This window comes from Polyodon spathula, chromosome 2 (assembly GCF_017654505.1).
Source record: "Polyodon spathula isolate WHYD16114869_AA chromosome 2, ASM1765450v1, whole genome shotgun sequence".
Taxonomy (NCBI): Eukaryota; Metazoa; Chordata; class Actinopteri; order Acipenseriformes; family Polyodontidae; genus Polyodon; species Polyodon spathula.
Window position 1 is genome coordinate 84,461,414 of NC_054535.1, and position 24,054 is coordinate 84,485,467.

Consider the following 24,054-nt stretch of genomic DNA (forward strand, 5'->3'; position numbering starts at 1 on the left):
ACATTTCATAAAATTGTACTTGAAATACCAGGTAAACTCAAACACAGTTGATAAGGTACATTCCTTTATTATTATAATAATCACAAAATTAATGATTTATGTACAGGAATGTTTTATTAAAACTTAAATGAAAGTAGAATTTGCTTCATGATATCCTTCAACACAGATTTTAAAACAACTTTATTTAAACTGAAATCTTCAAAGTTTTGGGCTCTCACATTGCACTAGTGCACTTTAAAAAAAAAAAAAAAAAAAGAGGAAAAAATAATAGACAAAAGTAGTAGTGCTCAATTCAGCACAACACTGCAGCATATCATGCCACAGTCCATGTACATTTTGATTCGAACAGGACATCCAGCTTGTTAATAAAACACCATAGGATAAAAAAGGAGCCACATGTTTAATCTTAAAATATATAGTGGTTGGTTTATTTGGGTGTGTTCTAGATTTCTTTTTTCCGTGCATTTTCTGTAGTGTTGAATTCCGATGTAAACATGATAAATGTCAACAGCATCTTCAGATTTGGAATCACTGTTTTTTCAGGCTATGGCTTTGGCTTCAGGCAGGAATGCCTCCCAATATTTTATCAGCTGTAGAAATAAAAACATTTAGAAGTTTAATAGAGCGAGGACAAGTCAAACTTTGCCAAGATTCTTACACCATGTTCTGTCTGTCGTCAAACTCCTACCTGCGCTTCACATTTATATAAAAATTGCAGGTCAAGAATGATAATCACTTTTTAAAAGTCTTCTCTCAGTGGATGACATGTCTTGGGTCTGTGCCAATTAATTTTGAGCAAATTCACATTTTATCTGACAGCACTGGTGTGCCCCAAGCAGATTTCACACAGCTCATGGAAACAATAAAAGAGAGAAAAAACAGCTCTTCATCTCATTCAATGAAAGACAGTGAAAAAGAGACTTTAGTCAAAACATTTGTCACTGAATTTTAGTTTCCTTTAGTATTTCTAAATTCAGTAGTTATGGACAAAAGAAAAAGCAAGGCCAAAATGGGCTTCAGTCCAATACATTTGTAGAGGACACCAAGGCCTGTAAACTTAAGTCAAGGCAAAAGTGTAGGATGGTGTGCAATTTTGCTAAGGATTCATATATTAAAGTTTAACTTAATAACTATTTTTTTGTTCAGAAAACGTTGTTTTTTGGCAAAAGCTACCTGTACTGTATATTTAATTGCATTCACTATGCTGTGTGGCTACTGGCTTGAGGGTGACTTTCATGCCCACAGGGTCAGAAAAGACGTTTTTTGGCAAACAGCGTCACTGTTCGGAGGAACACAGTTGTCATCACCCACACCACACAGACAGCAATTCAGTGCTTGGCAGACACAGGGTAGCAGATAATGATAAATACAGTAATGCAATGTAGAAAAGTATTTCCTACCGTATTTGTTTTGTTGGGTCAAAAAAAAAAAAAAAATTAAAATAAATGGGACAATGCAATTGAACCATTATTGAAGTGAATTACAGTTAAATATGCATCGCCGCCTATTTTCTTTTTTTCCAGGACTTTTCTCAGATGGCATTATTACGCATGGTAGAAATCCATGCGCTTGCAAGGGTAGTTGCATTGATGCAACCGTGTAATCGTGTTATTGTTTGGATACAAACACTTCCTAATTTGGTGCATGCAGGTGTCTGTTGTCTCTGTAACAAAAAGGTCACTGTAGCCATAACTGCCATAGATAGACTTTCACTTTGATGGGTATTATGGCAATTTCCACCCTTAATTTCGATCCTTGTAGTAATAACGCAAATGATTCCCCCCTATGTAGATTAAACCATTTTCTAAAAATATTCCTTAACTTTATCATAATATTTAACCCATAATAATACCCAGATTTCATATAATAAGTAAAAATAAAGGGGCTTTGTTAACACATTTAAAAATAAATAAACAAATAAAAGGAAACTTTTTAAAACGTGTTTATAAACTGTTAACTACAGTAATTTACCAATATGTTAACACATGTGTCATTGTTTTTGAATGCTTAATTATTTAATATGAAGCGCCTTGTTTATCATTTTTCAGGGCAACCCCCTCCTCCCTTTAATGATTCTTATCTCTGACTCAATGAAATGGGTTTAAGTTTGCTTAGGCAAATAAAACTTGGAGAATACAATCTATAACAAAACTGACATTTGTTAACATGTGAGCAGGCTACAGAAGTTCTTTACAGTTCATAATTAAACAATGCATAAAAATAAAGCATTACCAAAACATCTTTTTTTTTTTTAAATATCTGTTAACCAGGTGAAGATGTTTCTTTAGTTTTAGTTCCTTTAGTTCTTTAGTTCCATTTTTATTCTGCTGGTTATTATTGAACAGTATTATGATTACTGCTTTCTACAAGCATCCTTGGCTCTAGCACCTCCTGGGCGATACAAGACAGGCCAGTGAAAAGCTGCAATGCATATTGCTTTACTGGTATTCAGGTTAGACAGTGTTACATGAAAAAGCCCTGAAACTGATAACACAGATTCTCCAATAACGTAACTTTGGTGTTTCTTAATTGAATGTATTAATGCTAATAAGTTGCTCTATAAAAGTAACCCTGGGGGACTGGAATATAGAAATAAGTGGCAGTGTTTAGATTCACCATATGTCCTGCATATTCTGTTAAGAATTCAAGTACCAATCAAAAGGTATCAATATACAAAAAAAAAAAAAAAAAAAAAAAAAAAACACAACATGCAACATTATGTATTATGTTTTTTTTTTTTTTTTCACCTTTCCCTTCTCATTTCTTTGTGTTTTCAATTACATTGAGTGGCTTGGGGTTCTGTTGATCCAATACTGGGTTATAATAATTACTCTCCATGTGTCTTCATCTGCCAGTGAAAATATTCTGGAAAATTCTAACTGCTTATAACTGAACATACTCCCTCATTCTGTTCAAATGACCTTTCAACATGGATAGTGCCACCTACTCATCATGTCACATGGTTTCAATGGAAAGAGGAAGTCTGTTCAATGCTATACAGTTAGAATTCTCCAGACAAGCTCAGTTCAAAGCCAGGTAAAGACAGATACATGCACAACATTAAGATACTTGCTCTTTAAATAAATAAATACATATAGAGGAATTTAACAAACATAAATAAAACATACCTGTTGCTGTGTCTGCACTAAGGACTCTAGGTACTTAATGATAACAGCTTTGAAGTCCCTCACTCTTTCTTTCTGTTGGTAGAGAAGGGCAATGTTTGAGCAGGTTACGTAAAGGAAAGAGATTAAATCTGGCAGAAACAGATGACAATTAATAGAATAAGGCGTTTACAAAAAAAAAAAGTTCCAAAATTCTGAACATGCCTCAAATCTTCCCACTTCTTTGCGGATAGTTTTGGAGATCTGTTCAAAGTCTCTCTCTCCTTGCTGGACTTTTCCCTCCCACTGAAGAAAAATGAAGAACAGAAACAAAGATACGATCTTTAGGTCAGCTAAACTGTGACGTTCATATTGGGTAAACTGCACATCAATTTTATCTACACAAGCTAGACTTATTATTAATAAAAAAATGTGTATGGAATCTTACAAAATGACTAGAACCTCACCACAAAACAAAGCATCTAAAACACAGAGATGAGCTGGAAACCAGGGTAGAAGAGGTAGCTTTGAGGTGGTACCCATTCATCAGTCTTTCTACATACTCCAAAACTGATTAATGCTGTTCCTGCTCCACAAGCAAGTGGCAAAATCCATGTCATAAAACACAGCACTGGCAATTTAACAACATTTGCAGTTTAATAAAAAGGCAGCCCTGTTCCAAACAGTTTTGACACCCCAACACCATTTAAATAAAGTTGATCTGAAAACACACAATTGAAATTGACCCACTCGAAACCTCAACAGAAGGCTGCGGTGATTGCAGCCATGTTCAAGAATCTCAAACTATTTCAGTCTGTTGGTGGGAATGAAAGAAAAACCTCATGTTCATATGAATATCTGGCTGTTGTAAAAGAAGACAGCAGTCTAGAAAAGTAAAATGAATATCAAACTATACTTTATTCATATTATCGTGAATAGAGACTGCAGTGATGTTTTCTTAATAGGTATAAATGCATTTAAATCAAAGCTTAAAACACATCTTTACGCGGAGGCCTTTTTGTAGATTGGGATGGCCTATTTTAGAGTTTTGTTTATATATTTGTTTATATGTTTTTGGTTGTTTTTGATACTTTACTGTACATTATATTATTGTGAAGCATTTTGGGATGCCTTGGCATGAATGGCGCTATGCAAAATAAATTTGATTGATTGACAGGTATTTTACTGCTATGCATTTATTTACCTTCATACTGTGTTCAATTGTGCGGTGTTTGTTTATATGATTAAGCTAGTTTAATACACATAAAAAACACATCACATTTTTTATTAGCATCTATCAGACAAAAGGCCACAATCTCAATTGTTCTTTGACAAACAGTCAAATTTAATGACTTGAGTTTTGAAACTAGAATATATAGAGAGAGAGAGCGAGAGAGAGAGATATATATATATATATATATATATATATATATATATATATATATATATATATATATATATTGGGCAAAACTACAAGAGAAAGCTGACTCTGCAGAAGGTCGTGTCAGTTTCCAGATAGTGACTGCTCAGCTCCTTGATTAATGCACTATTGAGGCAGCACACTGATGTCTCATGGGTGGTAACCAGGCAGAGAAAGGTAAACAAGATGATGTGTGAAAAGATGATCAAACCAAAAACAAGCAGTGAAGTATTAGTATAAAATATGCACTTTCTTAAACTCGAGACACTCAGAAGTACATCAATGCTTTGTATGACGTACAGCGAGAGGAACACAACCATTATTGCTAATGATTCATGAACCAAAAAGAAAACCAAACTCGGGTTTGTCCTACCTCTTCAATTTCCTTTGTGAAGCATGGCAGAGAAAATGCATAAATTATGGCAAGGCTGAAAATGTCTTATGCTAAAAAAAAAATTAAATTTAAAAAAGTGAAAGTTTTAAAAAATTGACCTTGTATGGGACAAGCTAGATTTTGCAAATTTTGAATCCACATTCACAAAATATATTTTTAAAGTGCACCAAGAAATGGGGTGAAAGCATTTAAACTACCATTGAAATAAGTGCTCATGGGTTGATGTGTATTCTATGGATTTTAACAAATTAGATTAGTATATTAGTGTAAAGGAAGTATAGGTAACATTACCGCTCCTCTTTTCATACCAGGGTGCAGACTAATTGATGTTATCAAATACACTACTCTCTTCCCCTTCCACCTCTATATAATCATATTTTACACAGAGGGTAAGAAGGTACATTTTGCACTGTAAAGCAGGGGCCCAAGGGAACCTGTAACCGAGCCAAGAATGAGCTGTGCCACACTGTGGAGCCTAGACTTCTCCCTATAAAGAGGTAGAATTGCCTGGTTCTAATAATCCACCAACCGATGCCACAGACTTGCCTCTGTGATCTCATCCTTTGCTTGTTGCAGTTTGTCTGGTTTGTTTGCGAACTGTAGCTTGGATTCTGCCTCCCGCTTCTTCTGTAGCATGGCTTGAGCGTCCTGCCATTTCTGCCAGGTCTTCATTCTCTGATCAAACACGCCCTACAGGGAGAAAAAACTAACATATGACAAACTATACACTTGACCAACTGATAACTCATACAATACCATTTTAAAGTGACATATTCACTTTTTGTTTGAATTTGCCAGTTTCAGTGTTTTCTTTCCTTTTTCATATAAAGAAAACTTCTATGAATAAGTCCAAAATCAGACTGAAGTTCACATAAAGTTTTACATAAATGCTATAGAACAGTGGTTATCAATCTGTGGTCCGCCAGCTCCCTTCAGGTGGTCTGTGGAAAGGTTACATAATTATGGAAAGGAAGCGGCAGCATAGTTTACAGATCCCATTGCAAACCCAAAATTCGAGACCTTAACTCAGCTACAGAAGCAGGAAGAAAATGCATATATGGAGAATATCTTCAACTTAAAACAAAGGTCGAAACTCTCCGTCATATATAGTTTTGGAGGGTCTAAAATGTATTCTTTACTAGGGAGTTTTTGTGTATTGCGCTCACATGCACTCAAAACAGCAGCTTGTAAAGTAAGTGTTGCATTAGCATACATCTGTAGTTGGGTTGGAGGTTTTCAACATTTCTATTTATTGTAATTAATTAAAATGAACGAAGCCTCCATGCTGGTCTCAATCACTCTGTAAACAAAGTGTACATAACCCTTTTTTTTTCCCCCCAACTGAGATTTTCCTAGGCTAATTTTTGTAGGCTAATTCTAGCCATTCTACAATCATGCCTCCAAAAAGATCAAAGATGATGAAAGGAATGTCACTCATTTTTAAAAACTTTAAAAGGCCTCTTAAAATAATATGTTTATTTATTGCGAGTTTAATATGTTACGTATTGATAATGTATTACTTGAACTGTGCTTCGGCAAAAATAAATTCCGCCGTGCATTGTAATATTTAACTGCAGGGTAAAAAATCGTTAACAGCCAATCAGCATGCAGCATCCAAACATTCTGTTTTATAAATAAAGATTATAGCTGGAGATTCGTAGCTCCAACTGTCCTGGTACCTCATGGATGTATTATAACTAATTCACATGAATACATTTCTGCTGTAATTATCAATTTAAAAATAAAACAGTCTGTTTTTTTCCTCCCTCTCTCTAAATTCGTGTTATGAAAAGTAAACTAGAACCATTCTTTAAAACTCTTCAAATAGCTTTGCTCACAGAAACAGGCCCACATATCGCATTAAAACAACGAAAGGTAAGTCTACGGTTACTCTTGTTGTTATAGTGATTTTTGTTTGCTTATTTTGTGGTCCGACGAGATTAAAAAAAAAGTCCAGGTGGTCCGTGAACAAAACAGTTTGTGAACCACTGCTATGGAAGACACACTTCAGAATAGGTCTCTCAGTACTATGTCAAATACCTTAATATGGGCAAATAAATTCTACCTTACATAAAAAATATTTAAAAATAAAATACAATAATATTAATGCAACTGCTACAGATTTCATTAAAAACAAACATTTAAACCTGAGTTCTTTCACCCGCAAGAGTACCTACAAAATAGTGAAAATGTCATCTGAAACTACTTACTCATTAAATAGAAAGATCATGTTTATGTAGCTTATGAAGAAGCATATTTATGTCATAATGTCTCATACTGATGGATGCAAAAATTGTTTAAAAAGTTCAAAATTATGAACCAACGCATTACTTCATACTAAAACCTATTCATGTTTCACATGTATTTTATCCTTTAAAGGCCATTTATCCTGCCACAAATTACAAGTTTGAGTTATTTTACCCTTTTTTTGTGGTTATGAAGTGTGAAAAAATGAATACCTTTACAGCTGTAAGGAGACGGACATAATCACTGAGCAGCTCAGCAAAAAGGTAAAAGTCTGCGTAGGCTTGCTCCTGATGGAGCTGGTCTATCTTCTCCTCCACCTCTGCCAGCTGGGTTAGAGCTCTCGAGAGGGCAGTGTGGTCCTCAGAGTTTCCAAGCATGGCGGCACTCTTTGCAAAGGCAGCTGTGTTCACGGAGAGCTCTAAAAGAAAAAGAGTGCTTCAGCACCAAATACAGCTGCCAGTGGTCAGCATTCGTTTTGGAATGCACATTATACGGTGTATTAGCGGTGCAGTTGAAAAAAATTAAATTTATTGCAAAAGAAAAAAAAAAAAAGAAATGCCAATTTATCTAAAACCACTTCTACAAACAAAAACAAAAAAAATAAAGACTTACATTAAAAAAAGTTTGCCTAAAAAAAAAAAAAACAACAAAATAAAATAAAACGCCTTTCTTCAGCTAAACCTGCACAGCATCGCAGTACTCTATTTTACACGCTCAATCCAGGTAATATTAAGGATGTCAATACGCAGAAGACTTACAAGCTGCTTGGCTATAAAACAGCTGTAAACCTTGATTATGCAGTTTGAAACCTCATCAATCACGCACCACATGCTGAAAAAAAAGCAATTATTTTTAAGGAAGAAATTTCTAAAATACTTGTGTGTGTATATTTTATTATATATATATATATATATCAGTAAGACATTGCAGAGTCTATGTCTTCATTAACATAAAATTACAATAATCCCTTAACATCAGGGATTATCAGATTATGGATCAGTTTGGTCATTACTGCCCAAAACTCTTCATAACCTTGTGTCAGGGATTATTACTTAAGCGTTACCACAAAATGAATCCTGACAAGTGAAGGTGAAGCCAAATTCCAGAGATAAGAAGAAAAAAAAGGGATATGCTCTTGTTCTACTAAATACAAACCTTTTCTATGACAGACCAGAGACTCAACACTTGTGTGCAGTTTCCTCAGCTGCTGGTCCAGGTTTTCAAACTGTTGCTGCTTTTCCTCAAACCACTGTTGAACAAAAAAATTGAGTTCATTTAGCGGAACAAGCCATTACAAACCACGTTTCTCATTTTAAATTAATAAATAAATACATTTACCATGTATACATTTGTGACCTACTACTGTAGATAGACTCTCTCTCCCCTACCTCTACCCTACCCTACCCAACCCCTCCTACTCCTCCACATCCACTCAGCAAATTACTATATCTTTTTGTTCTGGCAAAACCTGAAAATGCAATTGGAGAGGCTCATTAATTCATCTCATTATTCAAATCCAAAAATCAGCCCTTACTGCATCCGATTCATTCATCTTGATTGTCATTTTGTTGACAGCCTCGGCAGCCTTGTTTACCATCCTCAATATTCCTGCTCCACTCAGCGCCTGGGTGCTAACTGCTCTTGGCAGCTGGAATCAAATGACAAATAAGGGCAAACAAACTGGTTAACAGGCTGGAGGTTTAGCCGGACACCAGAGGGAGAAAGGAAAGAAAATAGGATTTGGGTTTTCTCCACTCTCACACATTTCTCATTTTGTAGGTTTACTTCTCAAATTCTCAGGAGGGAAAACATACATATATAGGCTTTCAATTGATTGTGTTTTTTTGTTGTTGTTCTTTTTGCCCTCAGCCACCCCTTTCTATTAAGATTGAACAAAAACCGCCGTTTGTCAAAAAAAGCTTGGAAAAAGGAAACTTGCTGGCCACTTAAGCACATGGCAAGGCAAGCTTTTACAATTAGCAATCTGTTGCCGCAGCAATAAAAGAGCTACCTTCAAGAAAGGTGGTGGAATTTGAATGCTAATTAAAATTATTTATAATTATATTTAATAGGAGAACATAATACTCCTGGTTTATAGAGAAAAGTGAATTAAGAGAAAGGTAGTGAGATCATTGTTATGTGTAACAGAATATAATGAACATTTGTTCATGGATCTTTAACTCATGGTGTACAAACTTTTCTAAAATTGGCTCCGATTTATGCTAGCACCCAATTGTGGCTACACTGAAGCATGATGGGTACAGTACAATCGTAAGAGGTACACAAAAATACAAAATGTTGTAACTAAAGATCCCAGCAACTCATTTTTTATTGTACTTTGTATATTGAAAAAAATAACGATTTACCCTAGCATTATTTAAGGTATTAGTAGCCTGAATATACCAGTTAAAAGAAAATACCTCTGAGCTTTCTAAGAACTGCATGACATCAGGATCGTGTAACAAAGTTGGGTGCTTTACTGTCCTCTCCAGGTACCTGGAAAATTGTAAAATAGCAAGGATGTCATTAGTAACACACAAGTCATGCAAAAAGCTATCTATATGAAAAAGTTGATCACTGTGGACTACATCCATTGTATGTGATTGTAAAAATGACAGACTTCCTTATATCCCACATATTCTGATACTCTCAACACTGTGTGCTAAAATAGGTCCTTACCAAGGTCACTGGAAGTAGTTTTCTGCATGTGTGTTACTTTTTTCGTTTTTAAAGACCAATATGTTTTTGCAAGAACTCTTGGTTGTAGAACATTTAAAATCATTATTAGCTCCTGATTTTTTATTTCTTAAATGTGATTTTTTTTTCTTTTCTTGACCTATAAAATTACAGCTATGGTATCAAATTAAAAGTCTACATATTCACAATAAAGGCATGTATGATCTACCACACAACAATAACTAGTACCTGTTCTGGAAAGTTGATATGAATCTTAATAGTTATGTGGAGGTGGACACATATTTCTGGATACATAGATTCCATTTTATATCAGAGGTGTCACCATATGTCAAGTAAAAAGCACACGTATTGTTATTTAGTATAATGGATCAGATGCCAACATCTGGTGCTTACCCAAAAACACAAAAAACCCAACTTGTAAGCACTTCTCAATTTTATACAAACATGGCGTTTATTGCAAAGGATATACTTCTCTTTTCAAAAAAGTAGGCTCTGTCTTTATTCACTATGAATAGGCCTATTTATTTATTTAAAATTTGCATAATTTATTTCCAAAAATGTAAAACCATAGTATACCATACAATGAGTCGTACTGTATATATATATATATATATATATATATATATATATATATATATATATATATATATATATATATATATATATATACACACAGTGCCTTGCAAAAGTATTCAGACCCCTGACCAATTCTCTCATATTACCGAATTACAAATGGTACATTGAAATTTCGTTCTGTTTAATATTTTATTTTTAAACACTGAAACTCAAAATCAATTATTGTAAGGTGACATTGGTTTTATGTTGGGAAATATTTAAGAAAAATAAAAAAACTGAAATATCTTGCTTGCATAAGTATCCAACCTCTGTGCTGTGGAAGCTCCCAGTTTGCACCGATGAAAGAAATTGCCCTAACGAGGACACAATTACCTTACCATTGGCCTCCACCTGTGAACCATTAAAGTTGCTGTCACATTTTCTGGATAAAAACCCCACTGTTGAAGGATCATTGGTAAGGCTGTGAATCTGAAGGATAATGAAGACCAAAGAGCATTCTACAGAAGTTAGAGATAAAGTAATACAAATGCATGGATTAGGCAAAGGGTACAAAATAATATCCAAGTGTTTGGATATCCCAGTGAGCACAGTTGGATCAATAAATCAGGAACTGGAAGCTGCATCACACCACCCAGGCACTGCCAAGAAAAGGCCGTCTCTCAAAACTCAGCGCTCAAACAAGAAGGAAACTTGTGAGAGAAGCCACAGAGAGGCCAACAATCACTTTGAAGGAGCTACAGAGTTCAGTGGCTGGGAGTGGAGTAATGGTGCACCAGTCAACCATATCAAGAGCTCTGCATAACACTGGCCTGTATAGGAGGGTGGCAAGAAAGAAGCAGTTACTCAAAAAGTACCATCTGAATGCACGTCTGGAGTTTGCCAGAAAGCAAGAGAGTGACCCAGCTGCGATGTGGGAAAAGGTTTTGTGGTCAGATGAGACCAAGATAGAGCTTTCTGGCCAAAACTCAAAGCGCTATGTGTGGTGCAAACCTAACACTGCCCATGCCTCAAGACACACCATCCCTACAGTGAAGTATGGTGGTGGCAGCATCATACTGTGGGGATGCTTCTCATCAGCAGGGACTGGGCATCTTGTTACAATTGATGGAAGAATGGAGGGAACAAAATACAGGAAAATACTGCAAGAGAATCTGCTTCAGTCCACTAAAAAAATGAAGCTTGGGAGAAAATTCACCTTTCAGCAGGACAATGATCCCAAGCACAAGGCCAAAACAACATTGGAGTGGCTCAAGAACAAAAAGGTGAATGTCCTACAGTGGTCCAGTCAAAGTCCCGATCTCAATCCCACTGAGAATCTGTGGCACTATTTGAAAATTGCGGTCCACAAGCGTCATCCAACCAACCTGGAGCAAATCTGCCAAGAAGAATGGGCCAAAATCACTCCGATACTGTGTGCAAAGCTGGTACAAACTTACCCCAAAAGACTTAAAGCTGTTACTGCAGTGAAAAGTGGCTCTACCAAATATATATTTCAGATATTTCAGTTTTTTATTTTTCTTAAAATATTTCCCAACATAAAGCCAATGTCACCTTACAATAATTGATTTTAAGTTTAAGTGTTTTAAAATAAAATATCGAACAGAACAAAATTTCAATGTACCATTTGCAATTCAGTAATATTAGAGAATTGGTCAGGGGTCTGAATACTTTTGCAAGGCACTGTATGTATGTGTGTGTGTGTAATATATATATATATATATATATATATATATATATATATATATATATATATATATATATATATATATATATATATACACACACACACACACACAAAAGACTTCAGACTTTAACCATGGAAATAAGATTATAATCTTAAAAGAAAAAAGAAAGACGGCATCCTCAAATTTAAAAGATTTTTGTTGTATTTTGCCTGGAGTGGACTCAAACAACACTGACCTTCAAGTCAATCAATAGGATTCGAAAAAGGGCAGAGAAATGTCAAACCCTCACTTAACTTTAATTTTTATTCAATGCATCAGAATGCACAAAACAAAGAATACTAGGGTGGATCACAACCAGACAAAATACCATTCATGTCTCAAATTGCTGTCAGACTGCTGACTGATTTTCCTGTGCCCACTAAAAACTGCTGCTGCTCTAAAGCTCTCTCAGATGAGAAACCCACCGAGTTCAGTAATAATCATTCATCTAATATTTTGTTGCTTAACCTTTTAACTGTAAAAGACCACAACAAGAGTGCTCTTTATAGTGAACCTTTTGCATGCAATTGAGCTGGACTGCAGTAAACCTTCCCCACTTGCATCTAATGTACACTCTATAGGCAATGAAGAGGTCTAACCCCCAGCACAGGGAATAATCCATATATTGCAGTACTGTAGGGCATTATTAGGCTTATTCCCTGTGGACATTTTTGCACAAAGGGAAATTGGGAACTGTACTTGCACCTCTTGTTAAGCATTAAGCACGGCAGATTTCCACTTCGCTACCCTGTTACTTGCCCACTGTTAATCAAGTTGTTCATGCACTTTAACTCCATTTGTGATAAAAACACACAGTAAAACTTTGTTGTGTTTTTTTTTTTCTGTCATAAAGGTAAATCGGTATGAAAATCAACTGCATCCTGCACAGTGCGTGTACACAGATGTTACATTGTAAATTTGCTAATTACACTAAAACCTTGACTATCCTAATAAACACTTCCACCTCTGATATTGACCTTATATTTTCAAAGGTAAAGGAGTTATATTCCCTTCCAATTCATGAATACAATGTTTGTTACATGTAGAAGTCATTGATATTAAGACTAATGGCAAGCTCAATATTTCTGAGGTGACGGTACATCAAAAAATGTTGGGCTTACCAGCAGTTTTCATGAAATAGCCCATATGACATTGGAGCATTGACCCACCTCATAAACAGTATGTATTGTCATAGAGCCACATACTGAAAATGCAGACTTAAAACACCATTGTGAAATAAATATAATATACCATTTTCAACATGTTAACCATGCCATATTATACCTTTCCAAGGCTGCTCTTCGTTTTTCTACAAATTCTGTAGATGACGAGTCTTCTTTGCCAACTTTGACCTTTGTCATGCCTGTAAATATGTATATCACATTTGTTTCATGTATAAAGTTATCAAGAGAAATATCATTACATCAGTTTCTAGTTGACATACATGCAAGACATAAGTAGCTAGTCAGTAACTGTTCTGACTAGCCAGAATGTCATGTACACTACGAACACCCCCCCCAAAAGCCCTTCAATACAATCCCCAATGACACTGTTTTTTGTCCATTGTAGATATGAAATTCGACATGAAGATACAGTATATTCTTTTAGAATTGCTGTTTTTTTTTTTTTTTTTTTGTTGTTTCCTGGTTAAACTGATCATTTATATTTGTGTATGGAAAAAATCCAGCAGAGAGTTTTCCATATATTTATTGAAAAACAGATCCAATTATATAATTGTATAGTTTATTTGATTACATGATATTAAATAGCAGATCTAAATTATGTTCATATAGTTTTTTGTTATGTTTTTATTATGTCTTAATCGCACACTAGTACATCCTAAGTACACTACTGTTAGTTTGTTGCAATTTACTAAATCATAATGATAGTTGTTTATTATTATTATTATTAACCAAAAATAAAGTGAAACAAAATCCACCTTACCTACAATGCTCTTTTCTGGCGCAGGGGGAACTATGTAACCTATATGCATGTACTTAGTGGATAGTTTACTATGCAAGCCCAAAAAGTCGCTAAACCGTCTCTTCACTGAAAACTCATTCTCACTGAAAATCGTCAGGGAAGTCTGCATGGGAAAACATAGGTAAAAAAATAATGTCTATTTGCTATGACTTATTTATTTTTCAATTTGAATTAAATCAAAATACAGCATATTACTGTGGCTTGGCAGCAACAAACAAGATGTATAAAAGAGAATCTGTGGTTACCTTTGTTGTTACTTTGTATGCCATATAGGCATTCATTCCGTCCCCTTGAAAAGAAAAAAAAAACAGAAAGTGTAATATTATTCAGCAGTGTTTGCTGTTGCAATCACATAATGATCAACTTCCTATGGTAACTCACCAACTTTTTCTGGGTCGGATACAACAATCTCCATATCAAATGAGTCTCCATTAGCCTCCTCTTCCAGCTGCAAGAAAAAAAAAAAATACAATTTTTTTTTTTTTTTAAATGATTCAATATATATTTTTAACATTATTTAATATACTAAATGTGAGAAGTCGCTCCATAAACTATATATAGCCTTTATCTGTGGATGTTTGGCTTTGGGAGTGCGATAGGGCCCAGATAATATCTGGAAAATTATTGGAGGAAATATAATTCGTAATAACTGGGGAGCAGTAAACTCTGAAATAAAATTACAACCAACCATTCTACTGTACAGAAGAGTGTTTATATTGTTGGCAATTTTGAACATGAAAACCCCAATTTTGTCCCAGCACTTAAAGACACACCTCAAGTTTCTCTTTGTATCAGTGCTTGCACTATTGAGATGCAGCTGTGCTGGCCCTGTGGGCACAACGTGAAAAAACTAAATTAAAAACTAAAACTAAAAACTCAAAAACGCACACTTCACAGCCCATTGACTGTTCTCTTGAAACAGCAGCACCAGAAAACTGTGTTTAGTGTGCACGCTACCTCTTCTTTGGACCTCTCAAACATAGCAGGAACAGAAATAGTTTTTGGTTCTACTCTTGGTGTTACAAGTGCAGTTGGCGTCACTGGGGTGATGGCAGGAGACTGTTCATCTGAGAGGATGGGTTCCCTTTCTGGACTATCAAGAGACACTTCTTCTGTTGCTTCTGAGGACATACAAAAGTGAAAGAGTAAGAACAAAGCAACAACAAAGCCTGTGCAGCACCAGGGGACCAACACAGGAGCCCGACTATGGTGATACTAACCTGCTTGTTTTACACTTGGTTGTACAGATAGCAACTGAACTACGCAATTGGCAAAAAAATCAGACTGGAGAGGGTACAAAATGAGAGAAGACTATAAAGCCAACAGCCTTCTATTTACTAATACATTCATATTGCCCTTTTAGACAAAGGGAAAATGTGCCTGTTCTGAAAATTCTACGAGAATGCATTATTATTATTATTATTATTATTATTATTATTATTATTATTATTATTATTATTATTATTATTATTAATATATTTTTGTGTGAACAAAAACAAAGCACCCAAAGTAACAATGTAAATGTCACCTCTGATATTTGGAAAAAGTGTGTCAAAATGCCCAATGTGTTTTACCATGTTAATATGAAATCACTGGTATAGCCGGTTCTGGAAATTCTACTAGAGAGGAAGCCGCGCGGTATAGTATATATGTATTTATGTATTATTATTAGTATACCTAAGTAGAGATGACAGACGATATGTAGAGAGTAAACCACTACACCCTCACTAAAACTTTCTATAGCAGGTAACGGAGGTCGAAAAAAACACAGGCCCACGAGCCAACCCGAACAGAGGTAACGGGCAACGGTGTCACCCTCTGATATTTGTTAATTAAAATTTGTTTAGTTTCTTACTACATTTTTTTTTCCCTCATGCAGACACATTTTATGAAATCATGCTGTTAGTAAATGGCATATCTTGTATGCTATCAATTTAGCACTGTCCAAGTTTCTATGGTTTATAAACAATGCATGGCCAGTTTGTGTAGGCCACAGCACTTGAACACACAATAACTAAAACTGTGATCAAGGTTAAAAAATATGAAAAGTTCATAAAAATAAAACAATACAATCAAATTGAGAGAGTGAAAGGTAACAACTGGCAGAGGATAGTTACAGTGTGTATACATATGTTTTTGCTCAAAGGAGCCAACTTCTCAAGGTTCTGGTATGTTTAACATACCTTTGTCAAGGGAAAATGTTTGAAAACAAACAGTGGAGAGACTTAGGTTTTTGATGTCACGGTAACTACACTGACTTCTCTATTTAAATCTATGAATATGCCTGTGATGTAATTTGATACATAGCTAATTATGTAACAATATACTACTCCTATCTATTTAAACCATCAGGCATCATGATATTGAGTTTATTTATCCATCTATTTTCCTTTATTTAAGCAATAATTTCCTGGCCTGGAGGTCATTAGCGCTATTATAAACAAACAGTCTTTATGGTGTTAACAGCAATAACATTAAGACTTATAACCTTTGATTTATTTTTTCTATATGTCCTGTCGTTCTCCCGTGCTGCTGCAGCGGTTCTTCGACGGTATAATTCCGCCGTGAACAGCGAAGGGAACTACTTTTTTCTTAACAAAAAAAAAAAAGATAAAAAATAAAAAAATACAGTTTAAATTTATTTAAGACACGGAAAACATTTAAGACTGTTGTGTTTCGTCTTCTTTGAAACAAAAAGTTACAGTTTTAAATAGGTAAACATAAACTGATTCTATAACAGTATTATGAAACAATTTTTTTTTTTAAACTATTTCAAAGTTGAATTGCAGGTTTCCTGTGAAAGTGCAGTTTTGAAACACAGTGGGTATGTTTGTTCATGGCTGAGATTTCTGATGGTGAAGCAAAACATTGGGCTTCAGTTTTTTAATGTGCTTTTGCAGGTTTGCAAAACTGGTATTGACGACTGGTGGACATCAATAACTGCAGGAGTTAAGACATTAGAAAGATGTGAAGACCATTCTCTTTGGATAGAGATGGAGCTGGTAATTTTAGGACTCGTTTTTGTGACCTGTTGTAGCCATTATTTAATGGGTTTGTTGTGGTTCTGACAGTTATACTCTACGGTCTTTTTGGCAGATTGATACCTTACTGTACTTTATCAGTGTGGACATTCTGAGGGCATTTCCTGGCCATTAATGCCCTCTACAGCAACCAATCAGTAGACATCATTCCCGTTCTATTCATCTGACAGGTTTATAATCTTCTACATAGTACATTATCTAATTTAATTTCTTCCAAAACTACAGATTCTAGGTCAGTCATGTTATGTCAACTATCTGTTATGTTACTTGTATGTTAATTACTTGTATGTTAATTTTTCTCTGGAAGTGTGTGTGTAATTATATATATATATATATATATCTATATATATATATTATATATATATAGATATATATATATATATATATATAGATATAATTTATTAGTGGCAGAGAGCGGATCCCTGCTTGAAAGGAATGTGTTGGGGGTTGGCAGGGAAAGGATTAACTTTTGTTCCTGCCAGAGAAATGTAGGGGTGTAATTATTTTTGTTTAATTAATTGTCACGTGCCTGTAGCAGGTATTTAAAACAGGATCAAAAAATTTAAAAAGAAAAAAAAAAAAGTAGTGTGTAAACCTTTTTGTCTTGTGTTGTAACGTGTATGTTTGGTGACTGGTAAACAACCTAGCTGTCCGGTTTGTTAGTTTAGGGACGGTGCAAAGTTTAGTACGAATTTTGAGTTTTTGTTTTGTTTTTCTATTTCTGTAATTAATGAAATGGCACAAAAGTGCTTTTAAAAAATATATTTCTGTCTTCTTAAAAAGGGCATAAAAAGGGCAATCGAACCTTGAAAATCCTAGTCAAGATTCGGTCAATGACTGACAAATAACCATTTCGCGATTTGAGCATTGACAAACTATCAAAGAACAAAATTAAAGGTTATTTCAGTCTTTGAGCAAATTATTATTATTATTATTATTATTATTATTATTATTATTATTATTATAATAAATTGTGAAATGTAAAATAGCAAACAAGCAAAGAACGAAACGCAAGAGAGACAGCTCTTCGATCTTTGAGTAAAGCCATATAATCAAACCGCGAAATGTCTAATTACCCGCAAAGAGATCCTCCCGGTCATCGTCTAATGAGATCTCGGCAGGCTGAGGCCCATTAGAGTTTGAGCAGATGTCTTCAGCAGGAAGGCTAGCTGGTTCAGGAGATGTTGGACTAGACTGTAAAACACAAGAACATAAATCAGCCAGATGGAGAACAGCACAGGTGTTTTCCTGGAGCTACTACAGCAGAAAAACACCAACCTCTCTACGTTATTGCCTGGATAAGCAGAACTGAACAACTGCTTTATGGAAAGCTCAATAAAGCATCTAGATTGTTTTCTTCATGTGAAATAATCTCAGTGGGAAAGAGATAACTGGAAAGGAGGCAAGGTTAAGTTTCAGCTGTATCCATTTCCTGTGCTCAGGAGGATAACAATGGAGACAGGATATGTTTCAATCATGTCGTGTATGCACGTGTTTTCAAGAACGGGTCTGTGGATCTCGAATATAATGAATGGTATAGAGATATATTGCTGGTACATTGAACTTAACTACAAAAAATTATTTAACTACACAACTTTACCAGGTTAGATTTTTTTTCTAAAAATACAAGTATGTTGATGTTTCCAGGGCTGTGTTCAACAGTTTGTTCGCAAGCCAGGAATTCAGAGGCAGTTTTAAACCTTCGAAGGTTCATCAGGCGGCAGTCATGCACCGTTTGTTTGTTGTTTTTTTTCTCTGTTAAAAGAAACCATCTGACAATGTGTGAATACTATAAATCACACATTAAATGTCACTCACATGAAAATTAAATCTTTTGATTTGTATAACGCTGTGGCAATGTTGCCCTGCCCCTGTGTATTTCTGGGTTGTATGTTACGTGTTGTGTGTTAATGTTGGGGTATAGTCATTGGTACACGGGATGTAATATGGGTTATGAGCACAAGTGTTTAAAAGGCGTATTTATATTTAGGCACGAGGACTGCACAGCACTTTACGTGCAGGTAAAATGTAGTAATATGTGAGCACAGGGAATTGCACTTTTATTAATTCACGTGCAGTTGTACCGAGACTCCAATTGAATGATTGATTAGCAATCGAGTCTCGGTACAGCTGCATAAAAGCAGCATGTTTTCACTTACTCTGGGTTGTGTGTTCGGTGAGTAGAGAATGGGATTGGAGACGGAGGTAATAGTAATAAATATAATAATTTCAGCTCACCGTGTTTGTCTGTGTAGTCCATTTTGTTTGTCTCTTTATTTTGGCTAAAGTGCCCTGTCCTGTGTTTTGTTTGTCTTGCAACCTTTTATTTCCTGCTCTGTTTAATTATTAAATTTTGAACGAAAACAATCGCTCAGCTTCACCAAACTCCACCTCTCTGTTTATTCTGTGTCGGTTGCTGGTTCTGGTCTGACGTCACCCACTACAGCCATCTTTGTGACAAATGCATATTACTTAAACAAAAGTTGTATTAAAATCTATTACCAAATCATATTACATAGCAACTCTACATGGCGCCACTGCCATGTATGGAGCAGGGCAAATTATCCAAAGCATTGGAGGAGGTACCTATAGCGATTGCAGTGCTTCAGCAAAATATGTACTGCATACCTAGTGTACAATACATTGTAAGATAAGTGCTATGATAGAATATGTCTAAAACATACAAAATATATGCTAACACTAATAATTTTAATTTAGCAATGTCCGCCTCTCCTCCTCCAGCTTGTGTTATCCAGAGGCAAACCTTCAATTTCTTCATTCACCATCTGAACAACAAAGCGTTGTATAACGTAAGCGATATTGAAAGAAATGTCTCGAAACCCCTATGCTGTTTGGAAAAAATGTATGCAAACTGTGAAAGTGACTGCTGATGTATCATGGAGGCACAACCAATCTCTGGGGTCACTTGATAAGCGTAGCTCCTATTATTACTATTATTATTTTTAGTAGTAGTAAAACGCGGCTGTGAATCATAACCTGCTTGGAATGGTGATTGTTTAGTACAGCTTTGTTTTGCCTAAACCCGCTGCAGTTGGTGCTGCTGCAATGCAAGCTTATTGTATACAAGTATATCTCAAGCAGCATCAACTATGTGTACATGAATTTTTATTTAAATTACAAAAACATGGCTACTGTTCTATATAAAGTATTTTTAAACTACAAGTGAATGCTGTAGTCCATTATTTGGCTTTCCTGTAAAATAATAGTATTTTCAATCAACCATAAACTAGTAGCTATGGCAACGTCACCTATAAATTATGCAAATTAGTGCCATCAAAGGTTCGAACCTTTCTTCGGTAACATGTTCCGACTCTTCAAAGGTCAAAATGTACCCTTCATTGCAGCCCTAGATGTTTCAAAGCTTCAAATAGAGTGGCTGCAAAGTACCTGTACACCTGTCAAAAACAATTTTAGCTTTTTTTGGCGATATGAGACAGTTCCTCTTATGACCAACATACAGTTTCATATTCTTTTACATTTACTGTACAATGCAAGAGTTCTCTAATACTGAGTAGATCTGGCACATGCATCTATCACAAATTTGGCCAAACAGCTTAGCACACATAACTGGCCATCATTTTGTTCCAGACACCTGTAAATTATGCCTCGTTTCCACTGCTTGGTGCTACAGGCTTCGGCTGCCCACGGCTAACTGCCAAAATCTAGAGCTTTATTCCTAAACCTGGCCAACCTCTGAAATTCTTGTTGTGAGTCAAAGGTCACTGGGTAATTGTGGGATAGTACTGTGTTTTGTTTTAAAGAAACTAGTGGTAGCAATACATTTAACCATGGGCTCATTACAAATAAAAAAATAAATCTGGTCAAGCCAAACAAACAGCCAGGTTTTGTTTTTGTGTTTATCTTGAAAATAAAATAAAATGCACTGCAACTGTGTTCAAGCCTGGGCTTTGAGGAGACCCAGGTAACACTTCACTCACTTTGGATCACAATGATGTTTCAAGTTATACTGGCGACCCAGAAGTTTCTTGGAAGCAGGCAACAATTGTGTTTTCATACTGTTCTCGTACATCTCTGAATCCATATGTCCCCTTGATGAAATGCAGTTGACCTATCCCCTTCTCTGCATTTAAACTCCAGGCAAGGACTTCACCATGGACTGCAGACCATCAAGGCAGTATTCCTCACCTGCCTCTCGTCACACCAAGTCCATTTAAATTCTGAATTCTATGACCACAACATACTTTTTATGCTTTTCTGTTCTTCTGCACCACTTGGACAATTTAAGTGAGTTCTGGCATTGGTCTTCCTAGGGCAGCCCTTCCAAACACCATTTACAACAAGGCCTGATTTCTGAACAGTGTATCATTAATTAGATGGTTCAATAAGATTGATTTTGTTCAAATAGTGTCGTCATCATATCCACTGTACAATACTTTTGGTGGCCAGTATATAATTTAGTTGGTTAACTTACAGTAAGAGCACCTACATTACATGCTGCACATTAGTTATGAATTGCTAGTTCTGTACCATTAGCAGTTTATATTACCACCAACCCTTCCCCCTCCCCCTCCCCCAAAACTTAACACTGGTTGGTGTTCTGTTTAAAGTTTAGCTTAGGTAAACAACTGACTGGGGACACTAAATAGTTTTAATAAATATATATTTTTCAGTTATGCAATTTGAACAATGACACACTCTCTATTAGAAACTGAGTCTTCTATTTAAAGCAAATATAGCATTGCTAATGTGCCTTAACCTTGTTCTGGATGAATCTCTCATAAGGGAATGCAAGCAGGAGTAGAAAGTAGGTTATATGTTGGCAGCACAGTAGACAGGATACCGAGATACAGTAAACTAATATATGACCTTGTTATTAATAAAAAATAATAACAAGGTCAATCATTATTAACAGCAAGGTCAATATTTAATTATTATTTCTACAAAGTTTCTCCAACTGAATCACTTTTAACATGTACCGTATGACTTAAGCTTCTTGCTACCAATTTGCCACTTGTAAATGTGATCATGAGTAAATAAAAACAGTAAAATACCTAGTAGGTTTATCTCTAATAAAGATCCTGTTGCTCTTTACCTAGGATGGAGCAACGTCACAATAAGCATTCTCGATTAACTGTGTGTCACTACCATTTTAATTACTATGTCCTACTGCTTTCTTCTTGTTTAAATTTGGTCAAGTAAAAACACCACTGCAGAGTAGCTACTAACTAAAGAATCAAAGGTCAGGCTGGTTAATCTGTGTCTACGCCCCAAGTGCTGCTTTTAAGACCACTGCAAACCTCAGACTCAGCAAAGGCAAAAGACCATTAGACATTATATATTTTATAAACCACTCACAAGACTATCACATGACTCTAGCAGTGGACAAGGTTAAATCCGAATTCCTTCTTTCTCAGAAGAAAAACAATGTGGTATAGAAACAGCCACACCTTACACCCATTACTTTACGGAGGTACTAGGTGACCTGACAACTGCTGCATTACAACTCTGTCTGTACAGTCGACAAAACACGATCAACAGATTGCTGTTCTCAGTGATACAGTGAAGAAATGCAACAGGCACAAACTACATAGCAATTGGGGATGGCCGTTTTGGTCTTTCCAGAAGTTCGCAGATTTGGCGTGAGAGAAACGTGTACAGTAAACCAGGGAAGTGTGTCGCTAGATCACAGTTTTGTCCTTTTAATACCTGAAAACTTTTTTTTTTTTTTTTTTAAATAAATGCCTTATTTGAAACAGGGAGGTCTCCAACCCCACAATTAATTCCACAAATGACTAGTACACACACACACATCATACCCATATATATATTATATATATATATATATATATATATATATATATATATATATATATATATATATATATATATACACACACACACACACACACATATATATACGCTTATTGCTTAATTGTATAAGCAGCTTTAAAACTTGATAACTTGCTGTCAACATGACGAAGCCAATGCATCAAATACTTTAATCTACTTATTGTTAATAATGTAATTTCGCTCCTATTCAATCTGTAATTCTGATTGAATCTGATCTGCATAGTAACTGTCGATTACGGCGTTGACAACAACCACAGATCAATGAAAAACAAATAAAAACGTTGCAAATACAGCCAATAGGAGGGGGTTTGAATGGTTTGTTCTGGGATAGTTAAAGCACAGTTAAAACCGGGATCTGCTGACTTGTGTTTAGGATAGGCTTGTTGTTCAAAGTTTTTAGGTTATATATCATCTTCACCAAACCTCTATATACAGTACGTTGTATACAAAATAAGCATTTGATTTCCCTAGACTCGTTTGGTGTAACCCTTCGCAAGCAGGAAGTGAAAATAACCCTTCACTGACACCCCTATCCCATCTCACACATGCGTACTAATCGTAACTCACAACAGTTTATTGTTGATATCTCAGTGTTATGCAAAGACAATTCTAAAAGTCAATGTTATTCTGTGCAATACGTTTTCCCAATATGTTTTAAATTTAAAGTTGCAAGTTTGAATTAAGTGTACTCTACTTTTAACAAAGTGGTCCCGGTCTTGTGTTCATTTACCGGTTTGCAAGAAACATACATACAAAGCTACGTTTTTGCAATCTCACCTCCAGCGTTGAGGCGGTGCTGATGAAGAGGTCCTCCCCGTCTTCCAGTTCCCTGAAATCGGTTTGTTCTGCATCTCCGAGCGGTGGAGGTTCCCTCTCCGTCGCCATCTTCTTCCAGCAATAACAAATGAACCAAAAAACAATCGGGAGAAACGGTGAGATTCAGAAGGACCCGGAAGAGTCATGTGATCAGCTGGAACCGCTTGGTCTTGTGACGCTGTGACTGATGACCTGCACTGGAAGAGTGTATCCAGATATT

General features: G+C 35.6%; 1 protein-coding gene across 2 annotated transcripts; it reads right to left on the minus strand.

The window, feature by feature from the left end:
- Window positions 1-51: 51 nt before the first annotated feature.
- LOC121302515 (sorting nexin-2) lies at window positions 52-23,975 on the minus strand. Of its 2 annotated transcripts, XM_041232531.1 has the most exons (16): window positions 23,796-23,975; window positions 18,263-18,380; window positions 15,103-15,266; window positions 14,527-14,593; window positions 14,391-14,434; window positions 14,107-14,248; window positions 13,447-13,525; window positions 9,586-9,661; window positions 8,700-8,813; window positions 8,321-8,414; window positions 7,378-7,583; window positions 5,465-5,608; window positions 4,898-4,909; window positions 3,330-3,410; window positions 3,129-3,200; window positions 52-590 (listed from the first exon to the last, which is right to left on the minus strand). In XM_041232531.1, exons 1-16 carry the CDS (start codon window positions 23,901-23,903, stop codon window positions 540-542), a joined length of 1,572 nt encoding a protein of 523 aa, XP_041088465.1. In that variant the 5' UTR covers window positions 23,904-23,975; the 3' UTR covers window positions 52-539. The 2 variants fall into 2 exon arrangements, with proteins under 2 accessions (XP_041088465.1, XP_041088466.1); XM_041232532.1 differs by lacking the exon at window positions 4,898-4,909 and having other exon boundaries at window positions 23,796-23,973.
- Window positions 23,976-24,054: the final 79 nt, after the last annotated feature.